At 40.9% G+C, this 19,421-nt stretch overlaps 2 protein-coding genes across 2 annotated transcripts in view; both read right to left on the bottom strand.

The window, feature by feature from the left end:
• Nucleotides 1-565: 565 nt before the first annotated feature.
• Nucleotides 566-2,203, bottom strand: GPR75 (G protein-coupled receptor 75; the record flags this gene model as incomplete). The annotated part of the gene is made up of 1 exon (XM_081255063.1): nucleotides 566-2,203. The coding sequence occupies exon 1, from the start codon at nucleotides 2,186-2,188 to the stop codon at nucleotides 566-568; it is 1,623 nt and encodes a 540-aa protein (XP_081111189.1). The 5' UTR covers nucleotides 2,189-2,203.
• Nucleotides 2,204-11,298: 9,095 nt separating this feature from the next.
• PSME4 (proteasome activator subunit 4) overlaps nucleotides 11,299-19,421 on the bottom strand; it is a 96,050-nt gene continuing 87,927 nt past the window's right edge. Inside the window, exons 43-47 of the mRNA XM_081254249.1 lie at nucleotides 18,484-18,639; nucleotides 15,190-15,358; nucleotides 13,320-13,453; nucleotides 12,492-12,630; nucleotides 11,299-12,014 (exon numbers count right to left, since the gene is read on the bottom strand). Coding sequence (XP_081110375.1) covers nucleotides 12,496-12,630; nucleotides 13,320-13,453; nucleotides 15,190-15,358; nucleotides 18,484-18,639 — 594 coding nt within the window. The 3' untranslated portion in view covers nucleotides 11,299-12,014; nucleotides 12,492-12,495. The remainder of the gene's footprint in view (nucleotides 12,015-12,491; nucleotides 12,631-13,319; nucleotides 13,454-15,189; nucleotides 15,359-18,483; nucleotides 18,640-19,421) is intronic.

Here is a 19,421-nt window from a genome sequence, read left to right as displayed (position 1 = left end):
AAGTAACTAATGCTTGGGTATTTTTGGTAAAAATAGTTATAGATAATACATTTCTGATTTTCTGCTTTAACAATGTATTATTTATTCCAGTAAGCCTGCAACCAAAAAAAGTATATTGATCCCAATTCAATACTTCAAAGAGTCAAAATTTATCATTCAGTTAATAAAAATAATGCCTCAGTAAAGACGGTACCTTCACATTCTTTAAAAATTCCAGCTCATACTTACTTCAAAAACCATAACATTGACTCAAATGACCATAATCAGTTCATTCCCTACTTTAATACAGTAGCATGATCATTCCCTGGCATCTATTTAAAAGTTTAGTACAAAAGATTGGAGCACAGGTCAGGTGTAAAATAATAAACTTTTACATCAACCCTTAAAATGTCAAGAAACTGCAAAGCAAACCAATAGATGCTAATACTTCAGACAAAAGGAAGTCATTAGTGTCAACTGTCTAGGTCTTTAAGTTTTGATGTACCTCTGGTCTCACAGAATTTTAAAAAATCAATTAGTATCAGAAACAAAAACATTTATGTAAGATTCTCTAGCCTCCATGACTCTAAACAGAGGGGACTGGAATCTGCTTGGCTGAAGTGCTATCATACTCTTGCATTAAATCATTAGTGGTGTGATAATGCATGGCAATATATGAATTGGCAAATCCAAAAGAATTTACTGGCTGTAAGTTATGTGGGATGCTCTCTTCCTGGGATGGGCTGCTGTTATAGATACTGTAGTACGGCTCAATCCGAGTGTTGATGGGGGTTGAGCTGCTCTGACCATAATGTTGATGTCCAGCAGACATCTTGGGACTGACCACACTTTCCTTCGAATGACTTGGGCCACAGGCCTGGTCCACAAATTTCTTCTGGGGCTTTGGAGACAACATGTAGGCAGAGTTTGTTTCATGATGGGAGGATTTGTTTCTGTTGACTTCGAGGTTTCCCTTTCCCATGGCTCGAAGTCGAGTCTTCTGTTTGCAGCAGAAAAAACCCAGGCCTATGTACTGCAGACACCACAGCACTTTCCTCCTCAGCCCTGCACTGTTCCGAGAATATATAAAAGGGTTTAATCCTGACTTGAAAAATACAAGCGTAAAACCAAACAGTTCAAACTGGTAAAGGATGAAGCTCCCATTACTGGACAGAACCACCTGCACCAAGGAGATTCCCAGTGGAAGGCAGCACACCAGGACCGACAGCACAATGATCACACAGGTGACCACCGCCTTGGAATCCTTAGCCGTGGAGAGATTGACAGCCGACACCAGCTGGAGCCGGCTGGCCGCAGGGGTTGGCAGCTGGTTGGGACTCTTGGTGTATCCGTGGGTCTGAACGTGCTGCAGTTTGTTGTAGTTCTGGTTCCTGTACAGAGCTGGCATGGTACACTGGATGGGATCTCCACCTCCCTTCACAGGGGCCCCCATGAAAGGCTGTGGTCTGGAAGCATCAACTGTGATCACAGGGGGGCACTTTCTGACTTGAGCATTTTTCCGCAGGGTCTGAGCAATCATGATGTAAGACACAGAGACCACAGCAACACAAAAGGTGAAGTCGACCACATAGAGAGACAGGATGGCTTTCCCTTCTCGGGCAATCAGACTGGACATGGGAAGGCAGAGGTGGGACTTGCTGGTTTTCAGGGTGGCCAAGGTGGCGAGGGTGAAACTGGTTGCCCAGAGGAGCAGAGTGAGGAGCAAGGTGCAGAGAAAGGAGGCCGTGCGGTTCGGCTGCTTCCCCAACACCATGCGGAGCCGGTGCAGGGCAATCACCGCCACTGTCTTGAGGGACATGATGATGAAGCCGGAGCTGGTGAGGTGGAAGGTGAAGCAGAAAGCATCCGGTATGCCGCTGGCTGAACTGAAGAACAACACAAAGGTGAACATGGGGGCCGTCACGCCACAAATGAAGAGGTCACAGAAGGACAGGTTCAGGACCATGAAATCAAAGTTGGTTCTGAATTTCCTGAAGGCCGGATCAAAGAAGGACAAGAAGACAATGAAGTTGCCATAAGAGCCCAGGCAGAAGATGATTGTGAGCAGAAAGGTACAGCTCACCAAGGTGGCCATGTGGATGAGGTCCTGGAGGTCCTCCTGGAGAGCAGTGCTGTTTTCTCCCTGGGAGTGAGGCACATGTAGCAGGGTAGTGTTGGGAGCATCCTGAGGGAGGTCCGTTGAGTTCATCTTCAGAGAGAGATGACTTCCTTCTGTGTGAAAGGAGTCAGGGCCTCAACTCACAGATGAGCGATATTTGACAAAAGAGGCCCAAGGCAGAAAAGCCTGCACACAAAAATGCATATCCAGAAACAGAAAGGAATTAATGGAGAAAGAAGAGTGACCTCATGATCTTTTACAAAAGCACTAGACTTTTTCAGCTCTGACCCAGTGCCTAGAAAGCATTTCTCCTTGCAAAGCCCCACACAGGAAAGACACAAAGACCTCAAAATACATTCATCCAGCTGATTTCAGGTTTTATGACACAGTGGTTTCCAAACTAGTTTAAGCATCATCTGGAGAGTGGGTTAAACAAAAAACAGATTCCTGGGCCTCACCCTTGAGATTGTGATTGAAGGATGTGTGTGCAGATGTTACCTTCGGAAACTCTGCAGTGCCAGACACTGAAGACACGAGAACATGATCTCTCCACGAAAGAGATCACAATCTAGTTGGAGATCAACCTATGTAATTGCAGCCAAATGTGGCAAATCAGCTGATGGCAGCACACTGTGGGAGGAAGAGAAGGGGGACATAATCCAGCCCGGGGTGGAGGCTGAGAGAGGCTGAAGCAGCTCTCGATAAGGAGGAGCTAGTTGGGTGAAAGGCGAGGGGCAGGGAGTGGGGGACAGACAGGCTGGGAGAAGGGGAGTAGGTCTTTGCAGCAGAAGGACTGAGGCAAGAAACAGCACGTGCTGTGCCTGACGCATAAGCAAGAGGCTACTTTTGAAGTGTATACTGTGGCCTTTTACCTAACTCCCACACATCACTAACAAATCCGACTTCTTTTCCTAGGAAGAATCCTTTATTTTCCGTTATTTATATTTTCTTCTCCCTATTTGTGATTTCTTGGTCAACTCCTCACTCTCCTTTGGAAAAAAACTTTGTGTAGGACTATATTTGAGAGGGAAAAAGTGTAAGTAATGAAGGGTGTCAGAATTATATTTGAGATTTACACTTTGCAAACTCTATATAAATGTGAGTTATCATTATCCCAGCAGGAATATCCTCGTGAAGAAGCAGGAGGCATGCACCCATTCATGCATGCATTCACCCAGTTTATATCTACCGTGTGCATACTCCCCTCCAGCTTTACGGTAGGTACTGTGGGTACAAAGATGAATAAGACACAGCCTCTACTTTTTTTTTTTGCGGGCCTCTCACTGCTGTGGCCTCTCCCGTTGCGAAGCACAGGCTCCGGACGCGCAGGCCCAGCGGCCATGGCTCACGGGCCCAGCCGCTCCGCAGCATGTGGGATCTTCCCGGACTGGGGCACGAACCCGTGTCCCCTGCATCGGCAGGCGGACTCTCAACCACTGCGCCACCAGGGAAGCCCAAGACACAGCCTCTACTTTTAAAGAACAACTTTTTCTTCTTGGTCCTTTACTTTCTTAACATTTTTTTTCCATTTTGCAATGAGATTTAAAATACACTCACACAATGTTCTGTTGTCCCAAATCCCAAAGTCCTGTGTGGCCTGGTGCCCATCCCGCTCCCAAAGATGCTTCCAGTGGTACAGCTTAAGTTGTTCCTTGGAGACTGGTGCAATGCTCTTGGCAACCAAAAATAACTTGCTTTAATCCAGTATTTTAGGAATAACCAGTGGTATAGGGGAAGTCCAGGGGTGATGTTCAGAATAGTTAACCACCAGCTCAAGCTGAGTCCCAGAGGCCTCCAGCTGTCCTAGGGTTAACCCTTTAGTTGCTGAATCATGGGGTACAGAGGAAGGGGCCTGGTTAGTGAGGATTACTGGGGCCTCCAAGCAGGAGCTATGGACCACCCAATACAGAAGTCACCCAGCATTCAATAATACGTACAGCTGTGCCAGTGAGTATCAGACAAATTTCAGTCCTGGGGAGATCCATAAAACTAACTAGTGTCCTTCATGAAGGAAGAAGATAACCTCTTCTACATTCTCAATGGTCAAAAGTGCAGATTATAACAATATAATGAATTTCTCCACTGGGAAGTAGGACCAACTTTTCTGTACTTTCCTTATATAAAAGAGATAGAAAAATTAATCCTGACCTTTTGTTTCTTGATGATTAGAATTAAAAAATAATAATAATGGATAGCTTATTATTTTCACTTAAAAGAGTATGTGCCTGTTTCTGAACCCTTTTTGATACCTGTGTAGTGAAAAAATAAAACCTTTTACTGTTAATTTTTTAATTGTTAATTGGAGGATTGGGGTTAACTGATGAAAAAAGAAATAGAAGAGAAAATCCAATTTGTGGAAGCAAGAAGAGCAGAAAGGTGATACTACTGTTTATAGCAAACTCCCCTGACCCCGAAGAGAGAAGCAGAAATTTGGCTTGGGGAAATTAGAATGATGAAGAGTCTGGAATTAGGATGCTAAGAAAAATATCGAGTAAGTGGGTAATAAAAAAGAAGCGGATGATGGAAGTTATGAAGACCCCAGGCTGGGAGAAATTTGGAAAGGGGAAAATGGAATGATGAGGCACCAACATTAGTCAAGGATAAGAGGCAGAAGGAAAAAAAAAGGATTTGGAGGAGTTGAGGGAAAGCTTTCATTTTCTCTCCAATTATAATTGCTTCAATAAACTTAAATGTTTTCAATACATTAAAAATTAAAGTATACATTAAAAAATAAAGTAGAATTCTGGGTCAGGAATATAAAGATCATTATCTTTATATTATATAAATAATTATAATGATTATGTTATATATACTATATATACTATATATATATTATAGTATATATATTATATATATTATATTATATATAATATATTATATATATTATATATATAATGATAATGATCATCATTATCATTAGTATGTTCACTTTACTAAGTGCTTGTGATGTGCCAGGCACTGCTCTCAGTGCTCCACACTATTAATATATTGAATCGTCAAAACAACCCTGAGATAGTATAACTTATCTCTATTTTACAGATGAGGAAACTGACTCAGAGAGAGAGCACCTATCTTAAAGGGGTACAGTATGGATTTGAACCTAAGCACTTACTCTCTAAAGGCAGCACTCCACCACCAAGCCAAACAGAACAGCAAAGCAATCAAGGCAGGGAGTCCCAGGTCAGAAGACAGTTACAGCAGCTATAATTTACTGAGTGGTTATTATATGCCAGGCACTTCTACTAGAAGCTTTACATAGGTTATCAAACTTTATTTCATTCTCATTATAATCCTACGAAGTAGGTATTGCAATCCCTTCCCAACTCAAAGTTCCTGGAGCCCCAAATTTGAATAGACACACACACACACACACACACACGCACACACATATATTTCCATGTACCTTTTTGGCAAGGTTGAAAAATTATGGTTCTGGTATAAAGTAACTATAAATCATTCTGATTTGGGATAATTAGAAAAAAAAGGAAGGAATCAGAGGCTGGGAAGAGAAAAGGGAGAAAAAGCAGAAGACAGAACAGAAGTAAAGGTTTGGGCAGAGAAACTTCAGAAGTAGTAAGGAAATGGAGGGAAAGTAAACCCAGGTCTTAGGACTAACTTCTGAGACTTTAAGAAAGAGGAGGCTGAGATGACAATTTGGGGAAAAGCTATGATAGCAGAACCATAAAACTCACTTATTTGGGGGAGGGGGGAGGTAAAGAATACCTATTTACTACTTACTCCTAAATATTAAATAAAGGTTACCAACATTCTTTTCAATGCAAGCATACAAGTTACTCTTTATCTCTGGGACCATAAACAAGTTCTGGAAGAAGATGTAATTGAAGTAATAAAATCAGAGAAATTTTAAGTTGGAACACCAGTCTTAAGAAGAAAACATATTAAGCACAATAAGAAGGAATGGATTCATATCATATGCATCATATTACAACTAAGAAGGAGAGAGCCTAAAGTAAGCAAGAAATAGTAAGTGAAAATTGTACAGCAATGATTTCTCATTAGGATGTGTGTGAAGAGCCTCTTGATAATCTAGTGTGCTGTCTTAGTATTTTAGTACATATTAAAACATTTTATATGAGCTTTTACAAGTCAACTCATGACCTGGATTCTTCCAACTCTTGTTTTCTCATTATATCCTCAGTTCCTCGAGGGCAGGCATTTTTAGTCTAACCAACTCTCACAAGAAAACAAGGTTCTGTACTATTATTATTATTCTTCCCACTGTATTTGTACTGATCAGGAAAACATGAGGGAAGTTAGATGACTTGTCCAAGGTCACTAAGATTCAAGCCAGATTTAACTGATTTCAGAGGCCATGCTCTTTCTCCCCAGTGGAACTACCTTTTGAAGTCCAGAGCAGCTGATAGGGTCGGGTCTGTCAGTGGATGAGGGAGAGGGGAGGCTGGGGAGCACCCCCAGTGTGAGGATGTTGTGGGAGGCTCCTGGGAGGGCACAGCGACCCAGACCAGGGACTTGAGATGGGTAGGGGCTCCCCTGGCTGGGGAAGGTTATGGTAAGGAGGGCCTAGGTCGGTCCAGGGAGGCTTGTAAAAGATGCAGCAGAGGGCTGGTGAGGTGGGGAGGGCTCAGGCAGGGCATGGGCGGCGGGGGAGGGGTTCCACGGGCCCCGGCAGAGCCGGGGAACCGGCAGGACAGGAGCGAAATGGTTTCCCCACAGGCCGCGCCAGGAGCGCAGGTGCACGGCGGCCGGGCCTGGACCTGTGCGGCCGCCTCCTAGCTCACCCGGCGGCTTCTCGGGGCCCGGCCCTTCCGGTCCCCGCGGGGTCGTCCTCCTCCAGGGGCCCGTGGTCTCTCACCTGCCCGGTGGCCGCAGCGCCGCCCCTCCTCCTCCATATCGCAGCCCGGACCCCAGCTCCGCCCGCCGCCCGGGAGGATGCAGGGCTAGAGGCATCATCGCCATCGCTGCCGCCTCCGCGCATCCCGGGAGCCGCGGCAAGCCGGGGCGTGGAGGCGCAGTCACGGAGACGCCGAGGGCGCCGCCCCCCACCCCCACGCCGGACACTCCGGCTCGGCGCCCCGCCTGCCCCTGCGCCCTCGACGACTCGCGGGCCTCCCTTTGCCCCGGGGCCCGACCGCTCCCGTCGCCCCGACCTCCGTCCTCCGCGCCGCTCGAGGTCTCAGGCGCGCCGTTTTGCCGCTCGGGTAGTGGCGGCTCCCCGAGGCTGTTACGAGCTGACATACCGAGGAAGAGGGGGAGCGGACTGGGTGGAGAGGAGGGCAAAGGTGGGGGCACCGACGGACAAAGCGCGACCCACGGGGGCCTTGGCCCTTAGAGGGTGGAGACCGTGGACAGCGAGGCGTGGCCAGGCTTCACGTCGGTCTTGGCGGGATCTGGGGGCTTCCCAGGCTTCTGGTCGACCCGCCGCCCACCTCTCCCCATCCCTGGCGCTTCCCAGTCCGCCTTCCTAGCTCCTCTCTACGCTGTAGCTAATACTTTTTCTCTTAAACTGGCGTTGTCGTCCAGTTTGGTACTCTGAGACACAGAATCTGTAAATCAAATCATTGCAACAGACTTTAAGTCAAACCAACCATAACCTAATTTTTTCTCCTCTCAGCTCTCTGAAAGTATTAATGAATTTATTGAGGGAACTCAGCAAAGGGCATAACTACTAGGAAACAAATGCGAAGAGCAAAGAAACTACCCATGCAAGTGAAATAACCAAGCCAAGAAATCATCGCCGTTACTCAATGCTGTGTTCAATGTTAATCATCTTGAAAAGCAATGGTGCAATGTATGCAGCTAATTTTAGTAAGCAAGGACACAAACCAAAAAATTTACCAGCCTCTCATTCTAAAGTGCACAGTGTGTCCAAAATAATGAACTCATAAAAGTGGGTTTTAGTCTCAAGAGTTATCAAGTAGCATTCCCAAGGATGTTTGTTACTCTGGGGACAAAAGAAAGACAGTTAAACTCTTTTACTACTTCGGTGTCCCAACCTGGGTAATTAGGATCTTACTACTTTTCTGACCTTCTCAGAGGGTACCACTTGGAAACACAGAGTGCTATTTGAATGTTCTTTTCCTTCACTGAGTGCCAGAAAACCAGAAAGTTCCATTCAAGTGAAGTACTTAGGACACTGCTATTGAAACACCTATTTTGGCCAATAGTTTATCTTCTAAAACAGAACAGTTCGGCACCAACAAGTACCAAGTAATTGGATTTATGCATATATTTTTCCCAGCCACCCCCACCACTCTGCTTTCATCAAGAGAAAATCAAGAGGGCTGGATAATTTATGAGGTAGATACCCAGTCCAGGGGTTGACTATGCTATCAGAATTTAGAAATAACTTCAAAAAAAATTTTTTTCTCCACAAGTTGTAAAGGATTCTAGAGAGCTAGAAGAGGAAATCTGGAACCATCAAAGTTCCAGAACTAGTAAGCACGATCAACAAGACAAAAGCTACTATGATCACGTCTACAAAACGTACCAGCAGTGTGTCAAATTGGAAAGAACACTGGTTTAGTAGTCACAAAGTGGAAATCTACAAATAAACAAGCAGGGCTGACCCTAAGTATGTTAAGATATGAATAGGCTATCAATTGGCAGGGAAACCAACATTCTAATACACACTATCATTGACAATGCAAATTGACCCATGCACTTTGAGGAAAGAACATGAGAGCCATTAAAATGCTTAGATTCATGACCTAAAAATCTCACTCCTTGGAATTTATCCTAAGGAAATACCTGAATAAAAGAAACAAGTTTTAAGTATGAAGGGATGAAAATGTTCACTGCAGTGGGATCTGTAATAGAGAAAACTGAAAACCTTGATGTTCAACAATGAGGGAATACCCCAAACAGTAACAAGACATATGGCCCTTGGCCGCAAAAATAACTACAAAGTCTGTAGAAAGTTAATTTTTCCAGTAAGACAAAATTCCTCACTGGTTCTCTCTGGCCACACTACTAATCATTAACATTAAGAAAATAGGTAGGTAGGGCTTCCCTGGTGGTGCAGTGGTTGAGTCCGCCTGCCGATGCAGGGGACACGGGTTCGTGCCCCGGTCCGGGAAGATCCCACATACCGCAGCGCGGCTGGGCCCGTGAGCCATGGCCACTGAGCCTGCGCGTCCGGAGCCTGTGCTCTGCAACGGGAGAGGCCACAACAGTGAGAGGCCCGCATACCACAAAAAAAAAAAAAGAAAGAAAATAGGTAGGTAAATTTTCCTCCCAAATTTTGAAACACAATTTGCAAATTCTTTTTTTTAAATGATTCATTCAGAAACTAAAGATTATTTATTGGCTCATACAACATTAAAGATACAGGCTTTCTCCTCCCCTTACTTCCTACCACTCCCCCCCATCCCCCCCCATCCCCACCTGAAACCTGCCTTAGCTCAGTCTTCCAGGCCCAATCAGCAGTGACTTCTAAACACTGGTCTGCCTACACACACCCCCGCCAAACCCTTAACACTTGCGTTCCCTTAACACTGTTCCTGCTAGCGTTCTCCATTCTTTTGAATGCAACATCCATTTAAGAATTTAGACAATAGTGGCCATTCATCCCTCTTCTCTCCCTCCTCCTTTTCATTCTTGAGGCCACCGATAGAAAATTTAGGAATTAAATAATTCACAATATAACCAGTTAGGGTATCAAAGTAATAAGCAACTTCTAAGCCTGGTATCAGAATCACATTGGGCATGTGATTAAGGTGCCCTGCTTTTAGGCCTAGAGTGGGCCTTAGGAGTCGTCACCAGTGGTTCTCAATCCTGGCTGCACAACTGAAGCATTTACGGAGCTTTTAAAAGACTTTTAAAGCTTTTAAAAGACGTTGATGCCTGAGTCCCAACCACAGAAATTCTGACTGAGGAACACAGTGGGTGCCCAGTATCTTATATTTTTTTAATTCCCCACTTTAGGATCCTCGCCTATGGCAGTGTATTTTCATACAGCTTAGCTAGGAAAAATTGAAGTGGTCAATACAACATAAAACCTCACTGCTCAAACTGTGGTTTCAGGACCAGGCATCAATATCACGAGCTGGGAGCATGAACTAAAATTCACATTCTAGGCCCATCAATTTGAGAATCAATCATTTAGACCAGTGTTGTCCAACAGAACTTTCTGTGATGATGAAAACATTTACCTGCCTATTTAACAGGGTAACCACTAGCCAAAAGTGGCTAATGAGCACTTGAAATGTGGCTATTGAGACTGAGGAATTTTTAATTTAATTTACATGTAAACAGTCACACATGGCTATGACCTATTGTGCTGGACAGGTCTGATCTAGATAATTCACTCTGGTCAGAGGGCAGGAATTTACGGATCCAGATCTATGAATGCAAAAGGAATCCAATGAGGGTCACTGGCTACAGAACTGTCTTCTCCTTGTAATGAAGACAAAAGCCAGGTGTTAAAAACAATCCATTTATTGGGTTTTAAACTAGTTACACAATTGAAATAATCAGTTTGGCACTACACTATACAGGGATTACGCCTGTGTATGCTGACACTTAAATACTGTACCAGGACCTCTGCTGTGCTTAGGTCTGTATCGAGTCATTCAGCAAGTAGATACTAAAAAATATACCATAGTGTTCCTTTAAGGAAGACTGTACAGGGTGGGCTGCAAGATGACATTCACCAACTTGTGAATTAATTGAACCTAGAAGATACCTTGAGTTCTATAAACTGGTCATAGGCAAACATGTAGTGTTCGCATTTAGAGATGCGCACAAAAAGTTACATAAAAGTTCACACATTCTAACGATAAATAAACTCAAAAAACCCATACCTCAGCTTTTGTAACATGAAAAGATAAAGAAAATAATTTAAAAACACAAAAAAATGGCATTCAATTGGTACAAAAGCCAAAAAAATCACTATAATAAAGAGCTATATGTTTATCTTTACAAATTAATTACACAATGGTGTTGTGTAAGAGGTTGCATCTGTACAAAGTCTTGCCAATGCTATCTCTACAGTTTATACAGTCTTTTACATCTATGTAACATTTATTAAACAAGTCAAATAAATATTAAGACTTATTAGTCTCAACGATTCTGCAGGCAAAAAGAAAAAAAAAGGAAAAGGAAAAAAAATTACAGAATTTCCACAAACACAGCAGACTTCCATTAGTCAAGTGTAACAGTTTTCAAAGAGGGTCAAACAATATTTGCAAAGAATACAGGTAAAAATCAACCAGTCAGGGTTTTTATTGTTGTTGCTGTTTATTTGCAAAATCACACATTGTATACATACATATCAATCAAAATTTATTCACCAAACCCCTAGTTTTTCAGCAACTGCTCTTCTATTCAGCACCAAAAACTCCAGTCTGTGGGAAACACGTGGACACAGACTTCACTTCTGTGTCTTGGTCGAGCAATCCATCAGGTCCTTGGATGGGTTCAAGACTTGCCCTCTTTTCCTTCCCTCTTCATGGCTCTCCAGACCCAAGGCTCTCAAGGCTTCAGATTTATGGCCCACAGGCCTACTACCATCTAAACCCACAGCCATTTGGAAAGAATTCAAAATAATTTGAGATGAATGAAATGACAGGATCTGTTATTACAGATGGGTCTTCTCCATTCCAAGTAAACTGTTTCATAATGAGTTCCTACTCTGTCTGGTCTTGGATGCCATGATCATACTGGGTTAATTATTTCTAGTCTGAGACATTATGGCTTTGTCTGATGCCTCAAAGAAAAAATGATTAATATTCCAGAAATACTTCTGGACAAGTTAGGAAATCAAATGGCAGCTGAGAACCTGTGGAACGCAGACTAATGAGACCAAACACAGAAACCACCAAAATGATGAGAGCTCAACAGAGGCAGGGTTTTAAAACCTGCAGAAAGCCACCACAGATGGTACCTGAGGATCTGGAATTTTTGATGAAAAGAGCTCGAAGTGAGGACTACTCATCTGTGTCAAGGAGGAAAAAAATTTCAGTTAGACAACAGGACATCCAACTCTAAGAGCCCAGAAAATGAAATCTTCATTCATCCTGTCTCAGTAGAAAGGTTTCTGGGTCCTCCCTCTTTAATACAGAATGGATGATAAATACTTAAGAATCCAGATGAAATGTTTTCACAACTGTAGAACCTAGAATCCCTACGACAACCAAAAATGGCCAGGCCCCACTCAGGAGGCAATTAAGAGTAAGATCTCTTTTCTTTTATCTAACCATAAGCCCACTCATGTATAAAGGCCCAAAAGCAGTCACATCAATTCTCTGTGTAATACCTAAAGCAGAGAAGAAAGGATAAAATTCTCTGGGAACTTAACTTCCACTGGCCATAGTAAAAGTCATGAAAGAAAAAACCTAGGAATACCCGCTTCTCAGTTATCAAGCGAATGACATTTGAGGATATCAGACTTCTTTAAACTTTGCTGCCTCACCTTTCTATGCATAATAGCAGGGTGACACGAGGAGATCGGTGAGAACAAGCAGCTGGTCATCAGTGAATTGCTGTTTGTGTTCTTGCCAGTTGTCATGGTGCGTCCTTCGGAAATTGGATAAGGTCTTTTTTACAGTCATCTGTAGAGTAGGCAACCCACATACATTTTATTGTAACCTTTCCAGGATTATATTTAGGATACCTTTAGCTAAAAAACAATCCTTCTAGACTTCAGATCTTACACTTCACCAAGAGCTACAAAACCAATAAACCAATCTTACTTCAAAAAGCCACCAAGCTTACTTCTTTAGAATTAGTACTAGCTGCAATTTAGGACAAGCAACCAGAACTCGCACCACATTATTAAAACAGTTTCAATATATACTTACATCTATTTATCAAAGTGAAAAGGACAAAGTCATTGGTCTTCCAAGTTGTTTAATGTAGGAACACAGGTGTTCACTAAATAATACCATCACATTTTCCTGTTTAATATTAGCTCCCAGTTAGATACTTCCTAGATATAAAATGCTAGTGAAATAGAAGCATAAAATTTATTCTGACAACACTGACAATACCTTACTTCCACTGGACTCGGAGGGACAGAAGCTACGGTAATTTCCTTGCTACCAAAAGATCTCAAATATACAGGCAGCAGGGTCTCTGCAAGATTTTAATAATTATTGATGAGTAACTTGGCTCTGGCAGAGGTAGGAGTAGTAGCTTTATCAAAGCAGAAGATCCAGAGTATATAGATTAGTATAAATGGTTTCTTACAAAATATCACTGATAATATCTGTGCAAAGAAACTAACAAGGGAGAATTTTACCTCAATAGGCTGAGGATCATTCAGATGTGCACTGAGATTCATAAGGAGCTGGGGCATCCAGGTGGGAACATCGTAAGGGCTAGAAAGAACACATGCACCAAGTCCCAGCACCCCGGCATGGCGTTTGACCAACTCTGCAAAGAAAACAGCAATATATGTGCAAATATTTACAGGACTCTATTGCACTTGCTACAGTGAAACAAATTAGTTTTCGATCATGCTAGTTGTTTCCAATGTTTGAATTTCTGCATTTAAAAATGACTCTGTATCCACACATATCAAAAACATGATTTTAAGGCTAAACTAAAAACATCCTATAGCGGTCCCTCAATGACAGCATAATTATATTTAGGTCCAGAAATGTGTCATGTATTTGGTAAAACTAACATAGTAATGGCTTTTTCTGATCAATTCATATCATACGTGAAAGTGCAATCCCTGATCCTAAAAAAATCGCCAGTCAAAATTAGATCCCACTTTTCTGGATGTGACTACCTCCTACAGAATGCATCAATTCATTAGGTAAACACACCATGAATGTGGAATGTCTGTATTCTGCAAAACAGAACTGCTATGTGTCTGTATTCTACAGGGCCTCTATTCTTCCTTTTTAGTGATAGAAGTTACATTAAAGTGCTTTCAAATTCTCATTGTTTTTTAATAAAGACGTGTGCATGTATGTGTTTGTAAGTCTATTATATGTGTATACATGAAACGCCATGGATAGGGAGTTGAAATTAAGAAAAAGGGAATTTGGAGTAGTCATAAACAATGCCATTTGGTTATAACAAAAACCTAAAACTACTTTGGTTCTTAATTATTAAAAACACAGTTTTCAAGCAAAAAAACTAGAATATATATTGGTATTTTATTGGAAATTACTATTAGGTAACTATATGACATACTCAAAACCCTGGTAGACACAGAGAACAGACTTGTGGTTGCGGGGCGGAGGGGTAGGCAGTCCTGCTGAGTGTGGGGTCAGCAGAGGCAAACTATTAAATACAAGATGGATAAACGGCAAGGTCCTACCACAGAGCACAGGGAACTATACTCAGTACGCTGTGACAAACCAGAATGGGAAAGAACATGAAAAAGAATGTATATATGTATAACTGAGTCACTATGCTGTACAGAAATTAATACGACACTGTAAATCAACTATACTTCAATAAAATTAAAAACAAAATTAAAACCTTGCTATAATCAGCACTTAAGAGCTTCATATTCCGAGCATTTTCTGCAAATTCAGTCAGCTTCCCACTTACTAATAGTCTATGTTTTCCATTATTCTTCTATTTGTAGTTAACAGTGGCAAGATCGGGTGCTTCTTTGTAATCACATTTAAATTTCTCTTTAAACGTGACACAGTCATCAGATCTCATTCTCTTGTTTACCTTCATGCTCAATTAGAGTGGAAGCTCCCATAGAACAATGAGTGTTCTCACCCTCTATCTAACGCCTAGGGAAGTAATGATTTTCCTCTCTCCAAATGAAAGCAAGGCTTGTTTTGTTTACTTAGTTTTTTCTCTTAGTACATTTACACATAAGTTATAAATTCTAAAAACAAATATTTTAGATCCTCCAAAATAATTCTGGATACCTCTCTTTATAAAGAGATTTCAGGTGGGTGGGTACAGGCTTGATTTACTACAATAGTTGTATGCAGCTGTGTACACATTCCTTTGTACCTCTCTCAATTTCAGCTTTTACACCCCAGGTCTTGCCTTCTACACGCAAAGCTTCTCAAAAGCAGGGTCAGCTATTCCCGGTACCTAGCATAGACCTAGGCACATACAAGCACTCAATAAATATTTGTTGAGTTAAGCCTGGCTAATTCCCAAAAGGTGTTCTCCATCAGTCTTGTTACCTGCAGAAGGAATCGTATTCGTATCTCCTACAAAACCAGGGTCTCGTTTCCTTTTCTTCGGTAGTTTTGTTTTGCAAAGTTGCTCAAAATGAATCTGCATAGGACTGTCCATGGTAAGGAAATTACACTGTAACAGACCACTTAAGGTGGTAGCAGCCATTTCTCGAACCTATAGAAGACAATCACTTCCATTAGAGCCAAGATCCTAAGCCTGGGGAGGTGAAGAAAGTGGTAAGGGGACTGGGGTGGGGATTTTCCCTGATATTTGTATACAAATTGTGTAAATGCTCTTTTGCAGTTTCTTAATAGAGATTTCATCAGATTCTCAAAGGGTCTGTGGCCTCAAGATGGATGAGTCACTACACCAGGTTCACAGAAAGTTTAATGGTTAACCATGCTATACAAAATTAAATTTCTCTATACATTATTTTCTCACTGACTGATAGTTCTTATGTGGGGTGTAACTGTAAAAGCAGTGCCAGAGCCTGACATTAAAATAAAATTTTCCTAGACTCTACATCTCTTAAAACAACTGCTGTTGTTGTTTTCACTGGTAATAAAGATACAGGATAATTTCTATAATTGGCATACATAGTAGAGATTTATATCCATTTTAACTCTTATGAATTTCACAGGCTGTTGTCAGACTATAAATACAGTTTATAGAAGTACTAAATGAAGAGTGTTTAACAGTCCATTTCAAATTGAAATGGGAACTCAAGTTTTGGGAAGACAAAAAAGCTGTAAAAAGTTATCTCAAATATATCACAAAAATTTCTGCTAAATAGTTGTAAGGAAAGGCAATAATAATTTGAAAAAAACCACTCAAATGTTTTGCTACTTATTCATTCAAAAGACTTTTTCTTAAATTTTTCAATGTGACAGTTTGGGGTTTCTTAACATATTCTTTGCTACTTTTATTACATTATTATATGAAATACATTATAAAATGTTTTACTACTTCATACTTGGTTGCATTATTTCCTTTCATACCATGATTTATTTTTTTTTTTTTTTTTTTTTTTTTTTTTTTTTTTTTTTTTTTTTTTGTACGCGGGCCTCTCACTGTTGTGGCCTCTCCCCTTGCGGAGCACAGGCTCCGGACGCACAGGCTCAGCGGCCATGGCTCACGGGCCCAGCCGCTCCGCGGCATGTGGGATCTTCCCGGACCGGGGCACGAACTTGTGTCCCCTGCATCGGCAGGCGGACTCTCAACCACTGCGCCACCAGGGAAGCCCCATGATTTATTTTTATACTCAACTATTGACTAGAATGCTTTCAACTTCTCACTACTATGCTATAAAACACTTAATTTATATAATTTTTCCACATTGCAATGTATTTTCTTAGGACATGGCTAATTCTAAGAATTGGGATTACTAAATTTCAATGTATCTCCAATTTTACTATTAATTTTGTGGCTACTGGTTGCTTTTCAAAAAGCCAGTGCTAACATATACTATGATACAAAACTAATGGGAATACTAGGTTTTAACTTACCAACACTGGTTATTGTCTTTGGTGGGTGGAGGACATGAAATTAAGAGTCTCATTGTCTTAAGTTTGTATTTCTCTGGTCATTAAGAGAGGTTTGACTTTTGTTTACTGCTTATATTGTTTTCACCCATACATATATGATACCACCACCACCATCTACTCCTCAAGGTCTTAATGGTCTTCTTATGTTTTTCTCTAGTTTGATGCTTGACCAATTAAACTGATGAGTTTCTAATATTCTTGTGGTCAGATTTGTCCATCTCTGGATTTGTGAAATCTATTGACTTAAATACTTAGAATGTCATTCTCGGCTCACAGTTCACATAAATATCCAAATTCATTTCTCCTACTTTCTCTAAGTAAAAAGTATGTGTTTGCGGGGGTTGGGGGGTGTATCTATACTATATCTGGAATACACTTCAGTGTGAGATGTTCTAATCTATTTTTTTTTCTCCAAACTGCTATCAAATTACCCAAACACCTCTAACTGAATTGTTCTCTTTCCCAGTAGTGGCATCTACTTTTGTGATGTTTTGTTCCAAGGGTCAGTCTGTACATGTCTATAATAATTAACTTTACAAGGTAAGCAAAAAAGGTATTTAGCTTTTTTATGTATAAAAAATTTCTCAACATTTCTAAAAATTTTCCTTTAAATCTAATAAAGTTTTCTTTAAACATTTCTCATTTAGATTACCACGAAGTTTTTTTCCCCCAATATTGTCATGAATACTTCTGGCTAATTGTTACTGATATTCAGTACCACATGTTTTAAAACTGATAATTTTAATAAATGTCATGCTTATGTTTACAGTAACAGCTAAGTTTAAGCCTACTACATGGAATAAAATATAAGAATAATCTATAAAAATGTTCTAAAACAAGGTCCAGAAAACAGTCCGTTTAGCTATAATATTTAAAGGTAGGAAACACTGACTTTTGAGATTTCCACCTTTCCATTTCCATTCCTTTAAGTTTAATGAAGAAAAAAATAAGAATAGCCTAAAAAAAATTTACAGATAGCTGCAAATATTTTAATCGAAGGCTGTCAGAGTTATAACCACTGGGTGAGTACCCTAAGAACTGGACATATCTGCTCCCAGAACACAAGAAAGCTGGAATGTAAAATACATAGATTCATAAGGGAGGTGGAGAAATTTCCATTCCCAGTTTCCTAGGGATACAAATCTATTTTCAATGCTCTCAAATAAAATACAGATAATTACTGGGAGTGCTCCACTATATGGAAAACCCATAAAGTCCATAAAATAAAATAAGCAAACATTTCACAAAATTTTCAATTACATTTTCTTTACCTAAGGCCAATTTAGGCAGTTATATCTTATTTAATGCTACTTCAGCAAAAAAGTTGACTTTAATTTCTCTACCAAGGAAAATAAAAAGGGACAACAATCTTATCTTAAATCTACTGAATAATAGCACCTATGTGTAGATTTTCATTCTCTTGAAACAGCTCTCATACACATTCCTATTAGCCCTTTAAAAATCAGTAAGGTAAGTACAGTATTATCACCTGCAGTTTCATAGATTAAGAAAACTTTGGTTCATAAATGTTATCTGCCCAATTACAAAGAGAAGCCAGAACAAGAACGTGTCCAATGTCTGTTTCCATTTGTACTACAGGAAATGATTGGGGTATCAAAACTAATCACATAGGGCTATGTTAAAATTAAAGTTACTTTTACTTTACATATCAGTGTGTAAATACTTCTTAAAAGAGGTGCCATAATGCTTTCTTTAAATTTATTAAATTTCGGTTTGCTATAACCTAAATTTTACCTCTAGCTGTTCATCCTCCAAAAGACTTATAACCAGCCACCTGATGTCTTTAACTGCATCTTCATTGTTTAGGAAAATAAAGAGGTTATAAAATACCATGGTCTGGAGGTAGGTCAGTACTGTATATCTAGCATGCCAAGAACTGCTTCTTGCTGTCTGTGGATGAGAAATTAGTAGAAATGATGAAAACAGTGCTGACAAGAACATGAGATGACAGTGAAATTACAAATAGTATAGACTTCCGATATAACTCTACTTTTACAGGTATAGCTAGAGCAAGCTCATCTTATACTTCCTTCTAAACAAAAGGTTGCACAAGCTATTTCAGGTAAAAGTTAGCTATTCTGAATGTATGAATGAATGGTTGAGAGTAAAGGGAAAGGAACACAGATAAAAGTCAATTTTAGAAGAATTATTTATAATTAATGACTCTTAAGTCCTCCAACGCTTGCACATTATTTTATTTCACTTTTGATAGTAGCTGGTAGGGTAATGAAAGCAAACAAAATTGAGAACTACTAAATTCTACTGCAAAAAAATACCATTTGAGGCTGTTAAAAAATATCTTTCAGGGCCTCCCTGGTGGCGCAGTGGTTGAGAGTCCGCCTGCCGACGCAGGGGATACGGGTTCGTGCCCCGGTTCGTGCCCGCGGTCCCATATGCCGCGGAGCGGCTGGGCCCGTGAGCCATGGCCGCTGAGCCTGCGCATCCGGAGCCTGTGCTCCGCAACGGGAGAGGCCACAACAGTGAGAGGCCCGCATACCGCAAAAAAAAAAAAAAAAAAAAAAAAAATATCTTTCAGGGGAAAGCATGGGAACATGTCCATTTTTTATATTATATAACACATGTGTAACCTGCATAAAGCTGAGCACATAGTACACTAAAAATGCAGCCACAGGACTTCCCTTGTGGTCCAGTGGTTAAGACTCCACGCTTCC

Source organism: Mesoplodon bidens (genome assembly GCF_964165515.1).
Source record: "Mesoplodon bidens genome assembly, chromosome: 14".
NCBI lineage: Eukaryota > Metazoa > Chordata > Mammalia > Artiodactyla > Ziphiidae > Mesoplodon > Mesoplodon bidens.
This window is presented reverse-complemented; position numbering and strand designations above follow the sequence as displayed.